Source organism: Nyctibius grandis, chromosome 5 (genome assembly GCF_013368605.1).
Source record: "Nyctibius grandis isolate bNycGra1 chromosome 5, bNycGra1.pri, whole genome shotgun sequence".
NCBI lineage: Eukaryota > Metazoa > Chordata > Aves > Nyctibiiformes > Nyctibiidae > Nyctibius > Nyctibius grandis.
In genome coordinates, this window is record NC_090662.1 from 82,821,561 (window position 1) to 82,845,930 (window position 24,370).

The 24,370-nt window shown below is 38.5% G+C and overlaps 1 protein-coding gene across 1 annotated transcript in view; it reads left to right on the plus strand.

Annotated features, from left to right (window-relative positions):
• Positions 1-24,370, plus strand: part of SCUBE1 (signal peptide, CUB domain and EGF like domain containing 1) — a 220,210-nt gene that overhangs the window by 102,960 nt on the left and 92,880 nt on the right. The window contains exons 5-7 of the mRNA XM_068401065.1: positions 12,695-12,820; positions 20,775-20,891; positions 23,739-23,828. Of these exons, the coding sequence (XP_068257166.1) occupies positions 12,695-12,820; positions 20,775-20,891; positions 23,739-23,828 (333 nt within the window). The remainder of the gene's footprint in view (positions 1-12,694; positions 12,821-20,774; positions 20,892-23,738; positions 23,829-24,370) is intronic.

Sequence of the window (24,370 nt, forward strand, 5' to 3'; positions counted from 1 at the left end):
CTTCTTGGTGCTTCTTGTAACAGTCTTTATTATTCCTTTCTACATAATTTTCTATTGATGAGGTGAAAAAAAGGCTTCCTCTGCTGTTGAGAGAGAAAAGGTAATTGTTCTTTTTTCACATTTACCAATGCTTGTTGCGTTCCTTATGTGTTTAAAGGACAAGGATGCAGAAAATGATGTTATTGATGGCATCACCATGGCAACAGTTCTTTGGAGTAACACATTCTGGCATTGTTATTCTGCACACACAAAAAAGGGGGGACTTTCTTTTAAGCACAAACAGATTGTGCCCCTTTTAAATGCACCCATGAACTTTGCTTTTCTGAAGATTTACAGACTGGTTTGGGGCAGAAAGGATTCTGACATCATTTACCTCTCTGTGTACATCACATTATGGTGTTAAAAAAAAAAAACACTTTGAAAAAGCCAATGGTTTAAAGAGACACAGTATGGGAAGGATACATAAACATTTCTTTGATCAGAAAGACAAAAACAACTTGAAAGAATTTTTAAATTTATGAGCTCTAGTACCAGACCCACTAAATAATCAATCAAGAGACAGAGGAGAATGGAGGAGCCAAACACTCTGAGCTTATTAAAGTAGCTATTTAGTTATGACAATACTCCAGATAACTTAGCTTTTACCCCAGCCACTACACACATCTTAAAACATTTTGATAGGAAGTTGAATTACCCATGCACAAGGCAGTTTGCAAACATGTATTTTGCCTTTCATACTCAATCTTCCATTGTCCTCAGGTATTGACAGTCTTGCTAGAATAACATTTTGGAAGTGATAGCATTTTCTAAGGCATAGTATCATTTCATTCTTTCTTAACTCCGCTGCAGTTCTGGGTTGGATTACTTTATTTCTCTGATACTCATCAGTGAAAAATTTATGTTTTTATAAAGAAAAAGGAGGTCCTGCTTGACCATCCTGGTCTCCTTCTATGACAAAGTGACCCGCTTAGTAGATGAGGGCAGGGCTGTGGATGTAGTCTATCTAGACTTCAGTAAGGCATTCGACACTGTCACCCACAGCATCCTCCTAGACAAACTGGCTGCCCAGGGCTTGGATAGGTGGACTCTTCGATGGGTTAAAAACTGGCTGGATGGCCAAGCCCAGAGAGTGGTGGAGAATGGGGCAAAGTCCAACTGGTGTCCGGTCACTAGCGGTGTTCCCCAGGGCTCAGTTCTGGGGCCGGTGCTGTTCAATATCTTTATAGATGATCTGGACATAGGGATTGAGTGCACCCTCAGCAAATTTGCAGATGACACCAAGCTGGGTGGGAGTGTCGATCTGCTGGAGGGTAGGAAGGCCCTACAGAGGGATCTGGACAGGTTAGATAGATGGGCCGAGACCAACGGCATGAGGTTCAACAAGAACAAGTGCCGGGTCTTACACTTCGGCCACAAAAACCCCATGCAGCTCTACAGGCTGGGGGAAGAGTGGTTAGAAAGCGTCCCGGTGGAAAGAGACCTGGGGGTGCTGATTGACAGCCAGCTAAACATGAGCCAGCAGTGTGCCCAGGTGGCCAAGAAGGCCAATGGCATCCTGGCCTCTATTAGGAATAGAGTAGCCAGCCGGTCTAGAGAAGTGATCGTCCCTCTCTACTCGGCACTGGTGAGGCTGCACCTTGAATACTGTGTCCAGTTTTGGGCCCCGCACTTCAAGAAAGATGTTGAGGTGTTGGAGTGAGTCCAGAGGAGGGTGACCAAGCTGGTGAAGGGTCTGGAGGGTCTGACCTACGAGGAACGGCTGAGGGAGCTGGGGTTGTTTAGCCTAGAGAAGAGGAGGCTCAGAGGTGGCCTTATTGCAGTCTACAACTACCTGAAGGGAGGTTGTAGTGAAGTGGGAGTTGTCCTCTTCTCCCGGGCAACTAGCGATAGGACAAGAGGACATAGCCTCAAGCTTCGCCAGGGGAGGTTCAGGTTGGACATTAGGAAGAATTTCTTTTCAGAAAGGGTCATTAGACATTGGAACGGGCTGCCCAGGGAGGTGGTGGAGTCACCATCTCTGGATGTGTTTAAGAAAAGACTGGACATGGCACTTAGTGCCATGGTCTAGTTGACATGGTGTTGTCAGGGCAATGGTTGGACTCGATGATCCCAGAGATCTCTTCCAACATGGTTGATTCTGTTGATTCTGAATGTATTGAAATTGGGAACAAGTCTGAAATCCATTCTGCACTCTGTGATGCTGTTTCTGCCACCCTGCTGTATACCTTCCAGTTTGACTTCCCCAAGGGACAAACCGGGTCCTGCACACCAGTAGTGCTTGGAAGTGGGCTGTACAAACCTTGAGGTTTGAACCCAAGAGAGCTTTGCACCTAAAAAGAACTTGTGTTTTGTGCAAACATAGTACTTAAGTATATCCACAGCCTCATTTTTGAGAGAAACTGTAGTTGACTCAATGGCTCCAAAAATATTCTTAAAATTTTGGATCCAGGTTGTATATGATTTTTCAGAAAGTCACCACAGCTGAGGGAAATCAGCTGTTTGGTTGTTGGACAGTAACTTAGACCATTGGATTTTTCTACTGTCAAAGTGTTGATGGAAATGTGAAGCTCTGGGGACTGTAGCACAGCTACATATGGAAGTTGCTTCACATTCAGCTTTCTAGAGCTGAAGCGACTCCCAAAAAATTGAACAGGAGGCTAGAAATGCTACTGCTTTATCCCTTTGAGAGACATGACCACCTTTGTGCTACATGGTCTTTTCTGCACGGGGGCAAGTCTATGGATTCCTTAACATCATGGTCAGTGTTTTATTTTGTAAGGAACAAAATAACAGAATGAGCTTTGAATCTTGGTCATGTTTAGCCCTACAAAAATGATAGGCCTGATGTAAGATAATCATTTGGTCTGTGTTCCATATTTACCTGTAGAGCAGTGTATAGTCTTCATTTATTGCACAACATATTTTGGGATTTAAATGGGTTATATATGCATTAGTACATGTAGTATTATATATAATATTCATAATAGTTATAAATTAGTTCATATATAATGATACATATCTCTATAATAGTATATAATATGTACCACTAAATATAATATCATGTATCATTTTGGTAATTAGTCCTACAGTGTATTTTCTGTTTATGTAAAAACAAAATACGACAAAATCTATTGCATATATGAAACTTTTTCCAGCCATTGGCACTTAGAAATGCCTTTACGTGTTGTGTTCCTGGTAATAAAATAATCTTACTAAAATAGCAAAATTAGTATCAGATTTCTTCAGACAATGTTGTCTGATTCGAGGTTTATTATACCTTAGAAAGGTAGTGCCTGTAAGTCGAGGCCACAGAGACTGTTACTTCCCTGAAAAAGAATTTGAGAGTTGTGAGAATATTCCCAATGCAGAATAGGTACTGCTGAGGTCATTCTTCCACTTGGAGTTTGAAAGTAAACCCTCACACACATCCAGGGCCCTTCATAATCGGGTGGTTCCATGCGGAATGAAGTGTCTTAGTTAAAGCTTAATAGGAACCCAAAAGAAGAATCTGTTTCATCCTGCTGCTTTGCAAGGTTTGTTAACTACACAGCTTTCTAAAATAACAGTTGGAAAGTAAACCTGCTAAATATCTCTTCTTGCTTCCAAAGGTGCTGATCAAGCAGATATTCATTTTATGTTTAATTACATGATGTTGCAAGAAGTTACGAAATTTTCCTGGAAAGAGTTTGGGATGTGAAGGAGTTCCTGCAAAGCAAATTATTGTTGAAATATTTACTGTTATTCTATTTAAATATATGCTTCTTCTCTGAAAAAGTGCCCTAGAAATACTTACTTTTAAAATATTTCATTAGAAATATTACTTTCTGGAAACCAAGGCTGTCTCACGTCAGCTGTGCAGATTTCAGAAGGAGGGAAAAAATACAAGATTTTAGGATTCTTTTTATAATCCCATCATCCCATCTCTTGCCTTATCTTTTCACAGATGATACTATGATGATTTAAACTTTGGTTAGACCCTGTTCAAAACCTTCTCATGAAACACTTATGAAAAGCCATGTTTTCAATTAAATTATTTATTTATATTTGTGGAAAATGTCTTTTTCCGAGATTATTTTAAGTCTTTTTATTGGAGGACTAAAAACTTTGCAACATCTTTTTGAGAGGTTTCACTTGGTAGGAGGTGGAGAATTTTTATTTAAGTACCAAGTATTCCTGTGACGAGGGAGGGAAAAGACATTTTCTTGCCATTGTCTGGTCTAATGCTCTACAATTTTCCCATGTTATTAATAGGTACTTTTTATCCCTAGAGAGAACCTTTTAGAAAAGAGTGAGCCAGGTTTTCATCTCTCTAGGACACTATGAGGCCCAAAGGCCTGGTATTTTCAAAAATAACCTGGGAGTTTCTCATTTTTGCAACAGCTTGAGACTTTTTTGTAGTTACTGAACTCCTGCCCATTGGAGGGTACTTCAGCATGCCTTGATGATGTTGTCATTTTCTAGCTCTGCTGTAGCAGCACATCTCTGGGAGCTAGGATATCAGAACTACTCAAGGTTTATTAGCTCCCATCAAGGCACCAAGAAATATGAGAGCAGGGGTGAAGACTGAAATGGAGAAAGCTCATTTCTCAGCTATGTCTCCTGCATGGCCTTGTCTGCCCTCAAGGTCACCTCTGTCTGCCAACGGACTTTGTGTGGCAGTGACTCCCCAAAAATCAACCTTTTGTTTTGCTTTGCTTTACTGTTTAAGGACTTGCGATTTAAAGATGAAGCAAAATTAAAAGCAGATTGTAGTAGTGTTGACTGTGTTTTGTTTTGCTTTCCTTTCTTGTCCTTATCTGTCTCTTCTCCTGCCATTTATTTCCCTTTATGTGAAATCAGTGGTAATGTCAGGTGCCAAGTAGATACTGGTAGAGACTGACAGCCTTGGTTCTGCCAGAGCAGGAGCAACACACATTCCGTGGGCTATGTTCCTGAATTTTCTTTAAGATAAACCATATCTATGTGTGAGAAGGTAACGGAGACTATTGGGTGGGGTTTCAGTGGGCACCGGCTTCTATTAGTAGCTCTGCAATGTGGGAAACAGACTGAGATTGGCAAACTTCTTTCATGTGATCCACCAAAAAACCATCACACAATCACAAGTCGGTCACAACCAACCTGGACTGGATTTCAGCCAGTCTTTCTTGTTCTCTGTTCTTGGTCCCACAGGAATTGCTGACATTTTCTGGAAATTTTTGAATCTATTTCCTTTCCTTACCTGCACAGTTCTTCTGCTAAATTAAACTTGGTCCATTCACTCCCATCATTCATTTAATCTTTCTATCCTCTTTTCTGAAATTACAGTACCTTTGCAGAATTGCAAATCTTTGCTTTTACTGCTGACAGAATGAAGTTATATTTCTGACACATGCCTATTTCTAAATCTTAAGACAAAATCCCTGTTCATTGCTGGATGACACATGCGGTTTTCTGGCTGCCACTCAGAGCAGGAACATCTTGTCAGAGATCAGACTGCAAGCCTGCCTGCTGAAGATGCTGTCCCTAAGAACCTTTTATATCCAAACTGAAAACACATGTAATTGCTAAACAAACTTGAATTTGTTTATTTTGTAATATACCAGCAGCTGTTTTCTTGTATGATGTCCAGGATTTCTCCAGCCAACCTGCTTAATAGCGTAGAATTCTGTTTCCTTGGGTCAGTTTGCCTGCTTTATTTGTTTTCTTTTCTTTTCAACCTCTGTTGTGTGAGTTGTAGTCACTGAAACAACTGTATTTTCCTGAAGCTTTAGGCAGAACCAAGCAACTTATTTCAGGAATAAAGACGGAAATAAACTCTTGTGTTCATTCAGTTAAGAATATGAAAAACATTAGACCATGACATAGATTATTACATTTCCAGGATACTTAGTGCAAGGTTTCTCACTTAGCTCTAGTGGTCTGTTCGTAGATGGATGCTTTGTACACATGGCGTTGTGATCAGCTGAGGAAGGCTAGCTCCCTCAACCATTTAGTTTTATCCTCTGTTTTCTTGCTGAAGAGAGCAAATCTTGGTGGTTTTTTTTTTTATCCTCATCTAAGGAGATTCTCTGTTTTGAGATAAGAGCATCTTAGGCTCTCACTGGGGAGACGAGCTCACCCAGACATTCTTCGCATCCCAGAATCAGGCCCTTATTAGTGAGCCAGAAATGTCCAGAGGATCTGATGCAACTGTGCAGCGTAAAGGTGAAGGTCAGATCCAGGCTGTTGGAAAGCAATCCGTCAGCTTCAATGGAGCTAAGATCTAACCGTATGTATTTCTTGACTATAATTGGTTTTTTTAGCCAAATGTTGATTTGCATCACTCTTGTGAAGCATACAAGATGCTGGAGTTAGAAGGCCAAAGCAGGGACACTCACAGGTGTAGATGGGGAACTGCTTTCCACAAGCCAGCCAAAAAGTTAACAGTATGCTTTTTTTGGATAGTCAACCATCTAACTGCATTTATGTGACCAAAATTTACGTGCATAATGTAACATTTGTCTGAAACAGCCATCTTGCACTTTCACTAACATCATGTTCCTGTCTCCATCAGAAACTTAGTGTGTTTTGTTTGGCCTCCGTTCCTAACAGAGTAAAACAGAAACTCTGGGAGACGAGTTATCTCTGTCAGACTTCTAAATTGCTTGATCATTGACCAGTGTGTTTTATTGTAGCACTGTATTTTCTCACATGAATTTTTAAAACTAAAACAAAACAAACAAAAAAATCCTACTATGTTAATGGTTTAGTAAGCAACTAAAATGAGACTGCTTGTTTCCTCTTGTATTCTTTCCTCACTCTGCTGCTGAAGATATGTTCCCTTCTTTCTAGCACCAGGCATTGAGAGAATGACCATAAGTGACAATCAGGCGATCTAAAGACTTTATATTTCATGCTACATTCTGTTTCTTACTTTACAGTTATTATAATTACAATATATTTCATATTATATTTTGCTATGATATATAATACATACTGATACAGTTGAACTCTACCATTCCTTAAATTAGCAGTTCTCTAAAAAAGAAAAGTCCTGAAAGTCCTGAATACCACCAGTAACAGCTTCGTAGCACAATATGGATCCCCGACCCAAGCAGAAGTAATTATCCCCTATAACTAAGATCAATGAAGAGAAACTAACCACAACAATTGCTTGTTGTTTGTGTTATAAAGATTTATGCTTTGCTTTACATACAGGTTATGTTCATAAAAAGTGCGTAAAACAGTTTATAAATAATTAAACTCTATGGCTTATCTGAGTCCAGCAATTCAATGACTTGCATATAATTTATGTTTAATGTCTTTTAACTCTTCTAGAAGTTACTAGAACAGAAGCATATAAAATTATGTGATGTATGAATTTCGTAAATCATGTCTACAACTTTTTTAATGTTTTTTTTATAAGATTAATTTTTTTGCTAAATAAGGGTGCAACTGTAGTAAGAGATTTCACCATGTAGCTAGCACTAAAATTAGCTCAACAAAAAAGAGAATCCAATTATGTAGTTCTGGGGATTGAGTATAAGTGATGCACATGCTACTGTGCATGTCAGTGTGTATGCATGGGTTAAGTTTAAGATTTCTTGTATGTTCTTGCCACATTCGACCACGTATACTCTGACAATATTCTAAAAGTTATTACTATACTATATCTTTGGTGCAATTTAGTCTTTTTTAGATTGTGTTTGGAATCAGCATGTTTATTTGGAAGTTATGAAAAACAGCAGCAAAATAAATACAGAGTAAGTGAAATTATGACAATGTAGAGGATAATGTAAGCATATATGATGAACCATAGAGTAAAATAATTGCTAGAGGTCTTAATTAAGATGAGAACAGGCAGCGTTAATGAAAAATAAAGGCTGATCAGTATGTTAGTTGTCACAGTCAGCCTGATTTAAGCACTTTCAGAGCCATTGAGCTGAAAACATTTTTAGAGCATAACACAATGGAGAGGTCATTGTATCAGACTGAACATTTTGCAGAACAGCACTATTAAGAGATTTGTGGTAACTAGATGGCAGACTGGATTAATGTAGTAGACTCACACTCAAATCTCTCCTAGTCCAGAAACAAAAATGGATGTGGATGGTAGGTCATGTAACAATGTCTGCCACTCTCCCGTGAACAATCTTTTGTAACTGAAAGTCAGAAAGAATCCAGGAATGCAATAGGAGAGAGTTTCTTAAGTCATATTTAAAATACTGAGAGAGGATTTAATTTTAGATTAGTGTTTTCCTTTCTTAAGTGACATTTCTCTTCCTGTTTATAATATATTTTCCATTGGACTCTGTTTTGCTGTCTTTTTGTAAAGTGAATTTGCTGAGAATGTGTCTGTGTTTGAAAGGTTTATTTTACTGTCTGCCAGCACTGCCGAAGAGAACATGCACCCATTTTTGTGCTAGGCCTTAGAGACTACCTTGAGTAGAAGCATATTAAATTAAGATACTGCTTTTATTAACAGTTAACATGAAAAACATAGAACCTTTCAATGCTGGACATTTTAGTGTCATGATGATAAAGTAAGGATTTTTTGGGATACAGACTTCTCCTTTGTCAACATTTAGTCTTTCCCTTGATTTGGGAACTATGGTTTGTCACTTGCCCCATAGTCACATCAGTTCTAGAAGCTGGGACACACAGATCACTGCAAAAATCAAGAGAAGCAGCTAGGAACAACTCCTTTTGTTCAAAACCAGAGTGATGCACTCGCACACACGACAGGAAAGAGAGGAGGGCCACACGGCTGTGTCGTAAAAGATGTAGGTCTGCAAATACTTTCTAGTTAAGGCTCAGGTGGAAGATCCGTTGCCTGATATTTTGCCCAGGCCATGAAACGTACTGAAGTAAAACTGCTGTGGGCATAATTCTGTACTGTCTTGGGAAAGGCCTAGAATAATTCCATCGGCGTTTCCTGTCTCTTCCCTCATTCTGCATTACGTTGGTCAGCTCTGGGAAGGTGAAGCACAGGGCACTCCTCCGGATGCTGGGGCCCTTCTGCTGAGTTGGGGCTTATGGTGATTAAGAGAAAAACTTCAAACACATTTAAATGAGCAGCAGAATCCCACCCAATTTTTCCATGATCGTGTGTTTTACCTGAATGACTAAGTTTTCCACTCATCTCTACAAATCATAGAATTGTAGAGTCATAGAATGTTTTTTGTTGGAAGGGACATTAAAGATCATCTGGTTCCAAAATCAAGCTGTTTGGCCTTGATTGTGCCAGTTACCCCCAGAAGGAACACAGCCTTTTTGCTGGAGCTGTGCTCTGCCTGTCCCTGGGGAGAGAAGCCTTCTGGCTGCTTGCACATGGCAGCGCCAGTGGGTCTGGAAGCACGCTGCCCGCCTCCCTTTTGGGTTGCCCTTTGTCCTGGGGCACTGAGATGCTTAAAAAACATCCCCCCTTAACATCGGGGGAATTTTTTCCAAGCTGTTATTCACACTTTTGGCTCCTTATGTAAAAAGCATGTGCACATTAGGTAGCTGCTAAACATTAACTAAAATAAGGCAAAACTGTTTCTCAGGAGGTGATAGTGAGGTGACAACTTGGACATTTTACTACTCCTGTGATAGCAAGAGTGGTGTGCAGCCAGCAGACCAGTTGTTTTACTACCAGCAGTGCACTTCATCGAGTTCCAGTATATGAAAATACATGTGAGGTGTTTTATGTATTTCTAGTTCATTTTAGAGTCTCGACCACATCTGCTAAAGAGAACACTGAACGAAGTCATTTTAGGAGTATTTTTCTCTCCCATTTATATGCATTTGTATAGCAAACGAACTAGTATTAGGAAGGTATTTAGCATATTTTTGTATTTTTAGTGTGATTTATATGCTATATCATAAAAAGTTCAATGTTGTCTGAACAGTCAGCTTTCAAAAAAGTAAATCTTATCTATCAACAATGATTCATAAATCATTTGTGTATGTAGATTGATACAGAAGACATCTGGCCAAATATGCTATTTGCTGAAAAATTAAAATTTGGAATGATTAAAACTATTTGCAAATTGACACAAATTTGGTTTAGATTACATTTTTAAACCAGCCAAAATATTTATTTGCTGCGTTTTTATTTAAGTAATTTTTCAGGACAAAACAAAATTTTGTTCAGGAACTTTTCGTAATTTAATTCTTAGGGATTTTGAGAAATACTAGAATATAAATGAGAAGTTTCATTGTGGATGAGTCCCTGCTCTTGACTGAAAAATAATGGTCTTTCATTTCACTAGAAAAACTTAAATTTTCTGAAAAAATGGTTTTCATGCTTAGGAGATTTCTATGGTGTTCTTTTCCGGCTAAACATAGAACTGAAACAGTTCTTCTACAGCTCCAACTACCTGATGCATACAATAACTGAAATGGTTAATGCAGTAACTGAAATATTCTGGTCTATACACACAAATACCAGCATAAAATTCTGCTTTGTCTTTCACTTTTGTTTCAGAATGTAATAATTCTGATCTTTGATTTCTCATGCTGTTTTTAGCAGTGCACAATTTCTGTCTTCCCAAGTGATTTTAACAGTGGCAGATATTCAGTGTCTGTAAGTAAACACTGAAAATCACTTGCTTCATTACGCTTCTGGGCCATTAAATATCTTCTTTCATCTGTCTAATTCCTCTCTTCTCATTGCCTCAGCAGTGTGACTCAATCAGGCATGTGTTATCTTTCCCAGATCCTTTTCTGAACATAGCGTAGTGCACAGGAATGCAGTTTGTCAAACACATTGTGTCTGAAATCCTTTGTTGGGAGAAGTGGAGAGAAAGAGATTATAAAATGCCTCAGAACCTTCAATAAGGCTGTTCCCAGGTTTTTTATATCTGTTCAACCAAACAAAACATTCATACCTCACTTCGATGTATAGGGTGGTATAGTATAGTGTGTGTTACACCTTCCAATAGCATCTGTTGTCCAGGCTGCAGTTTACAGAGAATAACTTATTTTGTGCTTTGGCAAGTTTTTAGACTCATCCAGGCTAACACAGAGGGGAATTTAGAAGAGAGAAATGTATCCGTTGTCTATAATGTTGGTTTTCATAGACTGTGAGATTTAAGATGCTGATATTTTTTGTAGGAGAGCTGAACAGAAGTACCCACTTGGACTGGTGATGCCTGTTTTCATTGCTCTGATAATATAAACCTTTCTGATGTAAAGTTGAGCAGCACAAGTAACTTCTGAAGCTCTTAGCTTCTGTCAACCTGAGGAAACCTCTGACTGACTTTCTGTAGCATTTCCTCCTCGGAATTTTGTACACAAGGTTTCTTAGTAGCTGTCTTATCGCTAATCCTTTTATTTGTGTTCAATTAAAAACTATTCTGTATGCAGAGAAACTTTTGCTCAGATTCATCATAAAGCCTTGACACTTGGTTTCAAGTATTTGATAGCGTGAGGTGCTCAGCCTAAAGGCAGCGTGTGTAGATGCTGGAGGTAGCAGGTACATTCGTGTAGCTTCTCTGAGAATAAAAAGGGAGGGCAGTGACCATTTTCACCTTTGGAAGCAAAAACTTTGCAACAGCCCTGAAAAAAACATTTATTTACAATATGTCATCACTGTAGGTTTAACTAACATTTTACACTGGAGTTGTTTTGAGAAATTAGCCTAAAATGGGTAGGAGTAGCCATATTACAAAGTGACAAATGAGCTGCTGAGTCCGCACTGATGTTGCACGCACCAGTGTTTTGGAGAATACATGCTGTTTTCACAGTAGTAAGCTGAGTTACACTGTGAATTCTCTGTCAGTGTACTCTGAATTTGTTTCTCCTTTCCAAGTCAGATGTGCAAGCGGAAGTCTGGGAAGGCTTTGTAATGCAAATCTATCTAACCTTCGTTCACACAAGGAATGCTAGATGCTGACCCATAAGGACTGAGTTCAAGATTTCTGTGAATATGTGGGATTTGAATTAACTTGGTAATGAAAGCCTCTAAGAGCATAAGGCGCATTCAGTATCTAAATCACTTACGTGGTTTAGAAAGCTAAAATTGGCCCTATGATGATTAAGAGAAAGCTGGCTGATACTGCTCCTTGGCATAAACATTAACAGGAATCCACCCATGACACTTAGACATTTGTTGAACGGCTGGTATGCTTTGTTTAATATAGTCAAGGAGAAAAGTGGTAGTAGGTTTGTTGGAGATTGGCTGTGCTTATGAGGGGTGACACAGGTAATTGAGATGGTGATAGCGAAGACACAGATCCAAGCAAAAATGCTCAGATATAATCTTTGGTAGATTTTGTGTGTTAGAGAATATAAAGCACATTAACAGGCAAATAAAAATGCACCAGACAGTAACAACCATTACATTTATACATGGGAAAAACAGCACTGAGCTCAGTTATTGAACTCTGATAATCACCTGTGGGACAGACAGTTTCCTGGAGTATCCTTTGAATCCATTATATTTTAATGAAAGATTAGAATATGGATATGGAAGAGGGAAATCACAAGTCCTGGGTTTCTAGATGCAGCAGAGACACCCTATATTCCACAGTATTACTTGTTGTATTTGCCCCAGAGGAGGTTTGTCCTTTATTACACTGTTTTGTTGATTGTATACCTCTTTTCAGCTGCGTTCTTTTGCCTTGTGGCACACAGTCCAGATGCAAAATAAAAATTACAACTAAAATTACTGGAGGACTGGATGTGTATAATTATTTTGTAATTTTATTTTGGTACTAATATTTTCCATTTTTCTTTATTTTTTTTTTTACAGAGGGTATGAACTGTATGAATAAAGATCATGGGTGTGCACACATCTGCCGGGAGACGCCCAAAGGTGGGGTTGCCTGTGAATGTAGGCCTGGCTTTGAACTTGCCAAAAACCAGAAGGACTGCAAATGTAGGTAGATGAAGATTAAATTTCAAATGCCCCCAATGTCTTATTTTCTTCATTGTTGTTGTTTTCCAGAAGCCAAGAAATCAACTTTCTTTTGGCCAAAGGTGATTTGTAATTCTAATAATTGTTTTTTTCTGTAGAAGGTGTACTTGGGGATGGATAAGAGGAATTGAGTAACAGAACGTTGGCAGTGAATCTGTTAGCAAAATCGTATCAACTTTTTTACCTTCCTATGAATGCAGAAAAGTGAGGGATCAGTTTAATCCAGGCTTTCCTTGTAAAGCAAAACAAATAAAGTATAGAGGATTCTGGCTTGCAATATTTTGAAGGTCCACAATGATTAATGCATCAATAAATCTACGAATGCGTTTAATGATAAATCCACTAGAATTATCAAATTAAGAGTGTTAATTCATCTTTTTTAAAAGGGTAGAAATGTTTGCTCTAGTCCTGATTCCACTGCACACAGGCTACTTTTCTTGTTATTACTTGGAAAACATGCAGCTGTATCATATATGTACTGTTCTTCAAAGAAGAACCCTGAATGATGTATTTTCAAAGCTGGGATGCTGAAGATATAGTCATTAGCCCACAAAATTGGAAATTGTTCTGTGTAGGTTAAAATAATTGACTCTCTGTAATTCAACATCGTCATGTGAAAGCTTCCAAATCACATAGGGGTCTTTCTGATGGCTTCAGTGAGTGTTAGATCTGACTCCAATAGCTTGCTTTCCTGCTTGGTATCTTTGTGAGAGACAAAAAAAAAAAAGGTGCAATAAACCAACATAAAACATGTTTTGTGCTTTGCATAGGGACAGTAGTTTTGTGATAGCCTTTCTTCCACTTCAACTTTTTTCTTCCTGAGATCCCCACTGTATAAACACACTTAGATTATATTGGTTCCCAAATACAAAGTCAAAAGAATCACTTTTGAATATCATCAGGAAATGCCACAGGATATTGTACAGCCTGATTGCTTCTCAGTGTTAGGCTACACAAAGCCAAAGGCAAAAGCAGAGAGAAAAAATTGCCTTTATGGTAATTTTCATTCTCAATGTTTATTAGAAGTGAGCACTGCATGCTGTTAATTGCAGCGCAACATCAGCTACATTGGTAAAGTGGGAGAGGATGTTTATGTATGTTGTTTATTATTTGTTTCCACAAATTTGTACATTCCTTAGGAATTACATTATCCTTTTTCATAGTGAGATGGTGCAGGAGAATTAGGGCCTTTTCTAGAACAGTATTTCTAAATGTCTCAAGGTTTAACAGAGTTAAAAACTTGAATTAATTCTGTGCCCTGTGGTGTTCAAATTGTAGTTGGAAATATAATGAACTTTTGCTGACAGACCTCTAAGTAGCGATGCTGAGTTTTTCAAGGCTACAGAGATTGCTGCAGAATACACCGACCCCTAAACCCACATGTTCCAGAGTCTTACTTAAAACAACTGTACTTCTAGCCTGTCCAAACGCAAAGAAGTATAAAGCTGTAGCCAGATAGCCTGGGACAATAGTTGTGAGATTACAGCAGGCTATTTATAAAGGTCTAGTTCTGAAACCAAATCTTGACTTCTAGAAAAAACTTTTTCACGGCTAACTGTTTCAGTGGAATTGGTTTAAATCTTGAGCTACAGCTTTGCAAGTACTGAGTAGAGCTGTGTTGAAAAGCTGAAAAAGAGACACTTGCCCCTTGTCAGCCTGGACTGGTTCTGTAGTCCTGTATACCGGGGACTGGTAGGATCTGATATACCCTGAGTACATCCCTGTATCCCTCTCAAGTATTCTGATTTATCTTGGTCCCTCGAGGAGACTATGCCTTTCAGGGTTTGTCAGAGCTTGCTTCTCTGTTTGTTTTATGTGAACCTGTGGCAGAGAACCAGTACCTCACTAGGTGAATTTTTATCAGCCAGTTTGCAATTGAATCAGAATACTGGGTGGGGTTTTCAGACGTTTTGGCCCAAGTCCACTAGTAATGAGACGTGTGTTCCTCAAAGGAAAAAAAGATGTTAAAATAAGTTAGAAAGCATAAAAAGTTAGAGGGAGGCTCCCTGCTTTTTATGCATGCATTACCAGATTGTCATTACATCCTAATTACACGATAACGTATCACCTGACCATATCATCACATGCTAATAAGGCGGTCACTATTGGTGTCTTGCTTCATTCAGTGTCCATGATGGTCAGTGCTCATTAAACAGGTTTTTGTTCAATAGCTTCCTCTCTATAATTCAGTGTCATGGCTTGCCTGCTGCACAATATTTAAACCCTATAACATAAAATTTTTAATTTCCTCATGGATTTTCCCACGATACTCATTACCGTAATATCGAAGTGCTTTGTAGGCATTGGTAATGTATTTTCAAAACATTCTTGTCAAGTTAAAAAGTACTGTTTTGCCTGTCTTACAGATGGGAAATGAATATAAAGATGTTAATGTCAAAGTCATTTAGTAGTGATAGGTAATTAACAAGAACCACCCAGCACCCTGCTCAGCATTTATAGCACTTTAGTATGATCAAAGCCAGGCTCCCAATGGCTCCAGCTGTAGTTGCAAATGCCATGGAGAAAGGAATACAATATTAGTAACCTGTAATAGATGCGATTCAAGTGACTTGCCAGGTCCTAAGTAGAAATTCCATGGCAGGGGCAGAAACAGATTAGAGTGTTTTAGGGCTCTATTAACTGTCTGAACAAGACCATCCTTTCTTGACAGTCCCTTTCTGATTTACTACTCATTCTGCAGCAAATGAGAAAAGATTCTCCAGCTGTTTCCACAGGCTTGACTTTCCTCAGCTCCACTGTGCATTGAATAAAACAGGAGTGTTTTCTGCATTTGTCATTAAGGATGGTTATCACGATACAATAAGTCTATGTACCAGAACTCTGGGATTTTGTAGCTTTTGAGTTCTTAATATTGCTATCTTAATGGTCTGTTAGCGTGAATTTTAAACATGCAACTTCTCAGTTGAAAAAAAAAAGTCTTGCCCACCATGCTAGGAAAACACAGAAGCATTAAGGCTCGAAGGGACCTCAAGAGGTCATCTAGAAATACACCAAGCAGAGTCATACAGATCTATACATAATTCCTCAGAAGAGCTGCATCCTTTACATCCAAAGCAGCAGTAAACTACCATCTTCTGTGTACACGAGAAGAGGAATATGCTTTGTCAGTGATTTTCATAGATACTTGCTGGCAGCAGAAAGAAGTGACTTACGAATAGTGAATTCAGTTCCAGATTACAGTGGAATAACAGGGGAAATAACCTCCTCTTTCTATATCTGTATCCATGATAGATTTTAAGATCCTGCTTCTGAGCATGATTGCATTAGAAATTTTTTATAAACTGAAGATCTTTTCCCCAAACATGAACAAACCAAGACATTTTTTCTTAATCTCATTGTTAGCTGGATCAGTTTAGTTGCAACTTGAAAAAGTAAGAGGAAACCTAAAGCAGATACACATACCTGCAAGTTTCAGCCTAAAAGAAATAATTCTGGCAGTTATAAAAAAGTGAAAGCTGAATCTTTTAATGAAAAATGCTGGATAACCTTAACTACAGCTATTTCTATCTGCCCCCTCCGATAGTAATGATTTAAGTGAGCAGGAGGCCTAGTGCTAAGTAATTCTAAAAATCCTGTCTGGTATGTTTACAATAAAATGCCGTCCCACCTACACCAAGTGGAGCTTTTCAGCTTCTGCTGACAGTGTTCTCATGCAGCTATTTGCTGTCAGTACAAAGATCTCCAGAATGTGAAAAAGTAAGGCCATACTAGAATAAATAATGCAAGCAATGTTGCATGCAGAGCTTTATCACATAGAAAGAGATGCCCATATATTTATATAAATTATATATTTAATGGCAAATTTAGTTAAAAAACAGTGCAATTTTTAATTTCTCTGGAATTACAATGTGCTGGTTCGAACTATTGCAGAAAGCCATCTTACAAAAACAAAAGATCTGACTTGTTGCAAATTCTGTGGCATCTGAGCAATAATATATCTCAATCTACATGCGGACAAGATCAGGACATCGTCATCTTAGGGGACTTTTTGGGTTAGTGGGCACTAAATGATAGATTTAATATTTGGCCATATGTTTCCCAATACTCCTTGTCATGGGCATGTCAGATGGAAGAGACCAGAAAAAGGATTATATGAAAGTTCAGAGAAGCACTGAAAGCAGGATTTAGCCTGTGGAGTGAGGCTGAATTTTGGTATTTTTATCTTCTGGGGGTTTTAGCATGGAACATCAATATCATTATTTAGTGGTATAAGTACATTAAAATCCTTTTTGTTTTTTAAGATGTCATTCCTCTTCCAGAAAGTTGTTTCTTATCTTTCATCATCAAAATGTCATTTCAAGACTAGTCCATATATCTCTATGGATGTAAGCACTGGCCCACGTGCAAAGCTGTGTCTCAGGAATGCTTAGCCCAGCCAAACTGAATAGATGCTGCTGCTTACAACATAGGCAGGTGGACAGTTAGGGAGATTCTGCCATGCTGCCAGCCTGCAGGCCCTGAAAGGTGGCTGGCCAGTTCAAGAACCTGAGCATTATAGTTAATGAAAAGAATTAATCTTGTTTGAAGACTATTTGAAGCACTGATGTCAGGGCTTTGGCTCAGAATGCCCCGTAGCTCTTCATTCATTGTAGAAACAATGTTGGGAGGACAGACTGGTAACTTGGCCACAAGCATTAGACACCTTACATAGATGGTTTGCATCTTTGTAGGGCTTGTGTGCTGATCCTACTCATGTTTGTAGCCAACACGAACAAAGCCTTCTCTATGAGATGCTAGTTTTAGCCAGTTGTACAGGGTGTTTCTTCCACTGAGGGAAAGAGCCCAGCACTTTGATTGCATTTAAGACATGCACAAATGCTAAAGCAGTGTCAAAAGCAATGGTTTTACTCTGGTTTTAAATCTGCTGTGAGTGGATAAGTATATCCGAGTTCTAACAGATACATGTATGTTCTCCTTTGGTAAAAAATAAAAAATAAAAATTACTTACTCTTTTCCATCCCTTTTATGATAACATGATTTATAATATTTGAAAGTGATGTGTCTATCAGAAGTTACCATTTTGCCTCTTTTTGTTTGCCTTTTTAATGTCGCAGACTCTGAATGAGCACGCAGTCTTTTGCATAGCTGTAGAATCCAAAGCTATCAGAAATAATTTTTAGAAGAACACTCTGAGATTTCTCATTAATTTTGCTTTAATACTTTCTGACAAAAATGGAGTAGATCTGGATGTACCTTTGCTTTTAAATAATTTTGGTTTTCTTCCTCTAAGAAAGAGAAACTTCTCACTGTGTCAGTGTCACAGAATTAAGGCTGGGAGGAAACTGAAATGACATATTTTACAACTGGGTTTTGTACCAGTTTCACCTGCAGAGCTGTCAGGCTCCAGAATTTTGTCTCAAGTTGCTTAAAATAAATAAATAAATAACTTGTAGTCTAGACAGAAATTTGAATCCTTCAAAAACATGATTTACTAATATTTGTAAGAGACAGGAAAAGGAACTGACCTACATCTGTGTTCATTGACTGGGTAGAACAGGAACCAGTAACTTTAGTATACAGGGAAACTATAAGTGTGTGATTCTGCAGGATTTACTATAAAACCCATCAGTCTAGTGTGATTTTTCATACAGGGTCAAGAAGGAGGGGAGGATAAGTAGATGGCAATTACCTTATCCTGGATTAGCTCTGCCAGTGCTTGTCCAGTACCGTGGATATTGCAAGCAGCTGCCTTCTGTACCACTTATGGCCCCTGCTCGATCACATCCCAGACACAGCTGGCCAGAGGAGAGCTCATGTTTGCGGTCAGGCTGCAGTCAGCTGATTCAAACAACCTCAGTCTGTTCCTCTAGCTCTGAGCTAAGCTGCAAATCAGTATTTCTCTACCTACCTGCAGATTAAGCAAGAAGTTACTGTTGCGCACATAATGTGGCGTAGAGAGGGAGCCATAAGAAAAAGATTAATCCCAAAAAATTGCAAATCAAAGAATGGGCAAAAAAAGAGAGGTGAATAAGGACAGGCATAGTGTTGAGCAAGGAAATTATTTTTCAGCATTACTGCATCAAAAAGGTGGGAGGTTTAAGAATGGAGAATTGACATAAAATTTTAATTTGTTTGGTTTGCGTCAAAAATAAAAGCTAAATTGTTATTGTGCATTGAAGGAAATGAAATGTTGCTTCCATTTGATGCAAAGCCCAATGGTTTGCTTTATGTATTTTTTCACAAAAAGAAATTAATAGTTAGGTTATAAAACTGGAGAAGGAGAAAGAATGTCTGAGGGTGGTTGTATCTTAGGTGTCTTTTTAAATGTGGTTCCTTGGAAGTTTAGGATTCTTGTGACTTGGAGTATGTGAGTTCAATTCCCTCCTCTGTCTGGTGGGACTAAACCCACAATTCCCATTTTCCAGCCTAGTACCCAAACTGTCAAGCTCCAATAAGGGAATATGGATCGGGCTGCTCTCCAGCTTTCTCATTGGCATTCTTTCCAAGTGGATAGGACAGTGATATTCCTGGGAGGAGAGGTGGGAACACAGGCAGGCCCTCTTCTTGCGGGTTGTTCTTACCACTAGGCCATGAGACTATTCCCTCTCTATCTCTGAACAACACAAGGATTTTATTCAAAGTGTACAATGTGAAGGACCAAGGATGCTTGCACCTGTAGTGGCCTCTGGTGTGTACTCACTTGGGAGATGGACAGTTCCTGCTGTGATCTTTGCCAGACTTCAGGAACTGCGGGAGTAAACTTGTGGTTCGCACACTGGCAGGAGGTTATAATGGGAATTCTGTTGGGTATGCTGTGGTGGGTCTCCCTCAGTTGCTTCCCTTAGAATTGTTCCATTTTAAGCAAAATACTTAAGTGATTACTGAGAGTGGCATGACTATTCAGCACTGGGATACTCACACCAGAGGTGGGATATTTCAGTTCTAGTTACTGTGACTGAAAATTCCAGTCTACTCCGTTTTAAGAAGCTAGCGTTAAAGCAGAGTCACTGAGGTCAGCGGGAAATTATATGAGTTTAGCCCTATTGGATTAGATAGAACCTCAGTTTAGATTTAGATACATGATTTTAAAATCCTGTTAACCGTTATCTTAGTTTTACTGTATATTGCAGTTTGCTACCCTGATCCTTTCTGCTAAGACCGATGTGAGGAAGTTCCTTCTGATTAGTAGGAGTCAGTATTTAAATTACTGTAGTCAGTATTTAGATTACTGTAACATTTCAAAACATTGAAGTCCTCTGAAATGATCAGTATGATATAACCGAATAATGGTATATTGGATTTCCCCTGTATCTGTCAGTATATATATACCAATAAAGAACCTGGTCCAATTACAAATTAATTATTGTTTCAGAGAAGAAAAGAAAAAAAAAAACAACTTGTTTCCTGTTTTATTTTTAAACATTCTTCTACTCTAGGAGGACTAGTACTTGAAATAATAGACTTCAAGACTTACATGGTTCTATTCTTGCTGTTTGGTCTCTGCTTCCTCCACTTATAAAGTGAAGGGGACGGAAAAGAGAAATAGTGTCTATAGACTTGAAAATATATGTCTGTGTTAGTAGACTGCTCATTTCTTCATGCCATATACATCATGGACATGAAGCATGTAGCTTTTAGGAAGAGATGGAATTGGCTAACCACTCATACTAAAATTATGAATACAAATAGACTGGGGAAAAAGTAGCACATGCTTCTTTTTTTCTCTTTTTTACTTCACTGCATGGATTGAGGGTAGGGCGTGAGACAGGAGGCTAAGATAAGGGGCGTCAGAAAGAATAAGAAACGCAAATAACTGCAAATACAAATGTCATGTTGCCTTATGTCTTGGTTTGTTACTGCTCTTCTGTATTCTGAACGGCTCTCAAGACTAATTGGTTTCATTGTCATTTTATTTATATATGCATATATACACATTCATTTGGGGCTTAACTAGTAACCTGTAACTATGGGAATGGAGGCTGCCAGCACACCTGTGATGACACAGATACTGGTCCTGTGTGTGGTTGTCATCAGAAGTATGCCCTACATTCAGATGGCCGAACCTGCATTGGTAAGTACTTTTCTGCAGCGCATTTTATTTTGTATTCCTTATAGAATATATATGTGTACATATGTATGTGTGTGTGTATGTGTGTGTGTGTTTGTATTTCACAGGCGTTTAGGACCATTGCTGAGAGAAGTGTATAACAGCAGTTCCTGGCCGTAGTAGCTAAGGTCACGCTGTACAGAGAGAGAAGCCTTTGTGCATGTTTTGTCAAAATGTTTGTTAATGAAGTATCCCTTTGTTACTTCTTTGTAACTTCTATTTCTTTTCATAACTCTAATAATTTTTGAAGTTGAAAGGTGCAGAACATTTGTAACTATTAATGAAAGTTCAGCCCTTCCGTTCACTTTCATGAGTTAAGACTTCCTTGCATAAGCAAGGTGAGGAAAATTATCCTCTTTTCAAAGCTGTTACCGGGCAAAATTAATCATCATGGTGTGCTTTCTTCCCTGTTGTATGTCTTATGATTCTGAAAATTACAGCATTTGTAGTGAATAAGCTTTCACTCAGATTATCAGTAGGAAAAAGCCATTCAAGAGATGGAGCATCTTGGGAGATGCTATGCAAACATTTATGATTATAAAATACATTATTTGCTTAACACTATTTCTTTCCACTCTGCTTTTTTTAAAAAATAAAAAAAAGATATTTTTGCATACTGCAAGTTAAAATTTGGAAATTCTTATTCACAGGTCAGAACCTAAAATCCATAATGGTTTTCATTAGCATTGTGGTCATGTTGACTTTTTTTGTTTAATTTCAAATTCTTACAAATTCCTAGTAATTTCCTGAGGTTAAAAAAACATGGATGCATATTTATCAGCTTTTCTCTGCTTTATCAATACTGCAAGACAGAGCACTAGAAACCCATGGAAATCTGTCAGTTATCTTTAGTGATCCCTTCGTCAGATCCATGGCATAAAAGTGGCTGCCCAGAGCCTCACTCACTTCTGATGGGTGTGATTACACAAATTGTGTGGTAGGGTGAGCACTGTGTTGGCAGAGGTAGAGCTGAACAAGGTGCAGCACTGTATACACAAGCTATGTCTCAGCTTATGGGATCTCTCAGCTAGTACTTTTGATTAACACAGAGGGCTCCGTCGTACAGTCCCTCTGTTTAAATAACCCTCCCTGAAGCCTGTGGCAGTTCCAGATGCAGAGGATTTGCAAGAGCGAGGACCTTGAGAGTAGGTTTTATTGAATGGATAATTGATCTTCTATTTCTTAGGGTTCACTGATATCCTCGGATTGTTTTATTTTGTCCAGCATGTAAAAATGATTTTAAAAGCTGTGTACACTGCACTTGTTTTTTACTTTTTTTTCCATTTTTTGTGATGTAATACATACAACTCCATGTTACGTTCCTTGGTCTTGTGATGTAAGTCACATATTACTGCCTATGCTGATTTTCTTCCCTCTAAGTAGTTCTTTCTCTTAGAATACTTTTAAATTTTTTAATTTATTTTTACATTTTTATTCCTGCTTTCTGGTGATGGTTCCTGATTGCCTGTCTTGTCTGATAACTGACGTTCATTAATTATTTACAGAGCAAAATTTAAAAAAACTCAAACAAAAGCCTCTATTGCAGCCTGATCCCATCTAGAACTTGTTAAAAACAAAACAAAATAACTTCTTGTTACCACTCAACCATGTAGTGTTGCCACAAACAAAACCTGCCAGCCTCCTCCTCCTCCTCACTTCAGCGATTCCAGTGTTTGCTGTCTTCAGTGGTGTATATATTCCAGGCATCACTGCAAGAATGCAAACTTCTGCAATGCCAGATAAATACTTGTTGACCCTTTGTCTAACATATTTTGTCTTCGTTTGCTTGACTTATCCTTTTATTTTATTTTTTTATGTTTGCTGCATGTGAAAGTCCCCACTTGCATTTTGTTTTTTGTTTTCCTAATAAGCATTTCCCTCTCTGTATAAATCATTTTATTTACCCAGCTGCTGCTTCTCCATTGCTCTCCTATATCAGAAATCTTTATTTTTATTTCACTTACTGATCATCTCTTCCCATACTTGTGACTGTTTCTGTGTATTTCTAATGAAGCATAACCAAACTAAAGTCCTCATTCTGCTGTATGAAACTCTTACATGTAAGATATCAGAGACTACCTCGTAAAATGACCTTTGCTGACGTCATCTTGCTCACTGCATGCTTACAAAATTACTAAATCCTGTTCTTGCAACATCTTTCCTAGCATTGAATGTTTAGCTAGTAGTGTTTCATAGACAAGCAGGCAACCAGCACTGCCCAAATTGATCTTTTTTTGTGTTTGTTTGGTTTGTTGTTTGTTTATTTTTGTTGGTTTTGTTTAATTTGCATGCTGCTGTTTGGTTTCTCCTCACAATGTGTCAATGTGTATGAGACTATGGTGCATCCGTGCCCATCCATCACCGGACTCTTCTAGCTCTCTCTCTGTGTCTCAGTCTTCTGCCTGCCACCTTCAGATCCTGGTGCCACCATTAGCCTGAATCACTTTACAGTTTGTCTGTGGTAGTTTGTTTACCTAGCATCCTTGAATTTTAGTTTTCATCATTAACACCTCTCTGGGGCACTCATGTTAGCTGTCTTGTTCTCCAGTAGGAATCCAGCTTCCTGTATGTGGTTAATTACTTCGTAGTTCACCATTCTTCCTCCTCCCCCTCTTTATTCCTCCTTTCCCCAAACAGCCTTTAATTTTTTCCTGGGCTCTCAAAGGGAATTAACTCTCTAACGGGGATTAGTGCTTTCATGCCTTGCTTCTTGGCTTTGGCTGTGCCATGCCAAGAAACTGTCTTAGGCAGCGGAAAATTGGGCTTGTGATTAACCAACTGCTCCATGTTTGTCCCTTACTTGTGTTTTAGAGAAGGATGAGGCTGCAATTGAGAGTTCTGAGTACAATGCCACGTCAGTAGCTGATGTGGACAAGCGGGTGAAACGGCGGCTACTTATGGGTAACACTTTTCTTCCACTTCCTTTGTTGTGCTCTCACTTTTGTCTGTATGTGTGTGGGGGGGAGGTTCTCTTTTGGTCTCATTTGGTCCCTTTGGTTTTGGTTTGGTTTGTTGTTTTTTAACCTGACTTCATCTGTGTGGACAGGTCACCAATTTTGTTAAGTTCTCATCTGTTGTACTACTTCATTTCTTGTTTTTAAACTTTTTTTCCTAATGCTGCAGCTTTAATGTTCAATTTCTTCTGCATAGAAAGAAGCTTTTGCTATTAACCTTACTTACCTTACGCAAGCTACTTCTTACATGTGATTTGTGTGTGTGTGTATGTGTTGCTGTAGGATTCCTGAAAAATCTCATGTTGCAGACCTGCCTATTGACTTAGAAGTGGATGATGATGATGATATAAAACAATGTTCTATGACATATGTGGTGTTAAATGAACAACTGTATTTGCCTACTTAAAATTTGCAGTACTTTTGATTGAAATGTAAATATTATGACTGGAAATTCATTTATTTCCTTTGTGCAGCTATGTTAGTAACCAC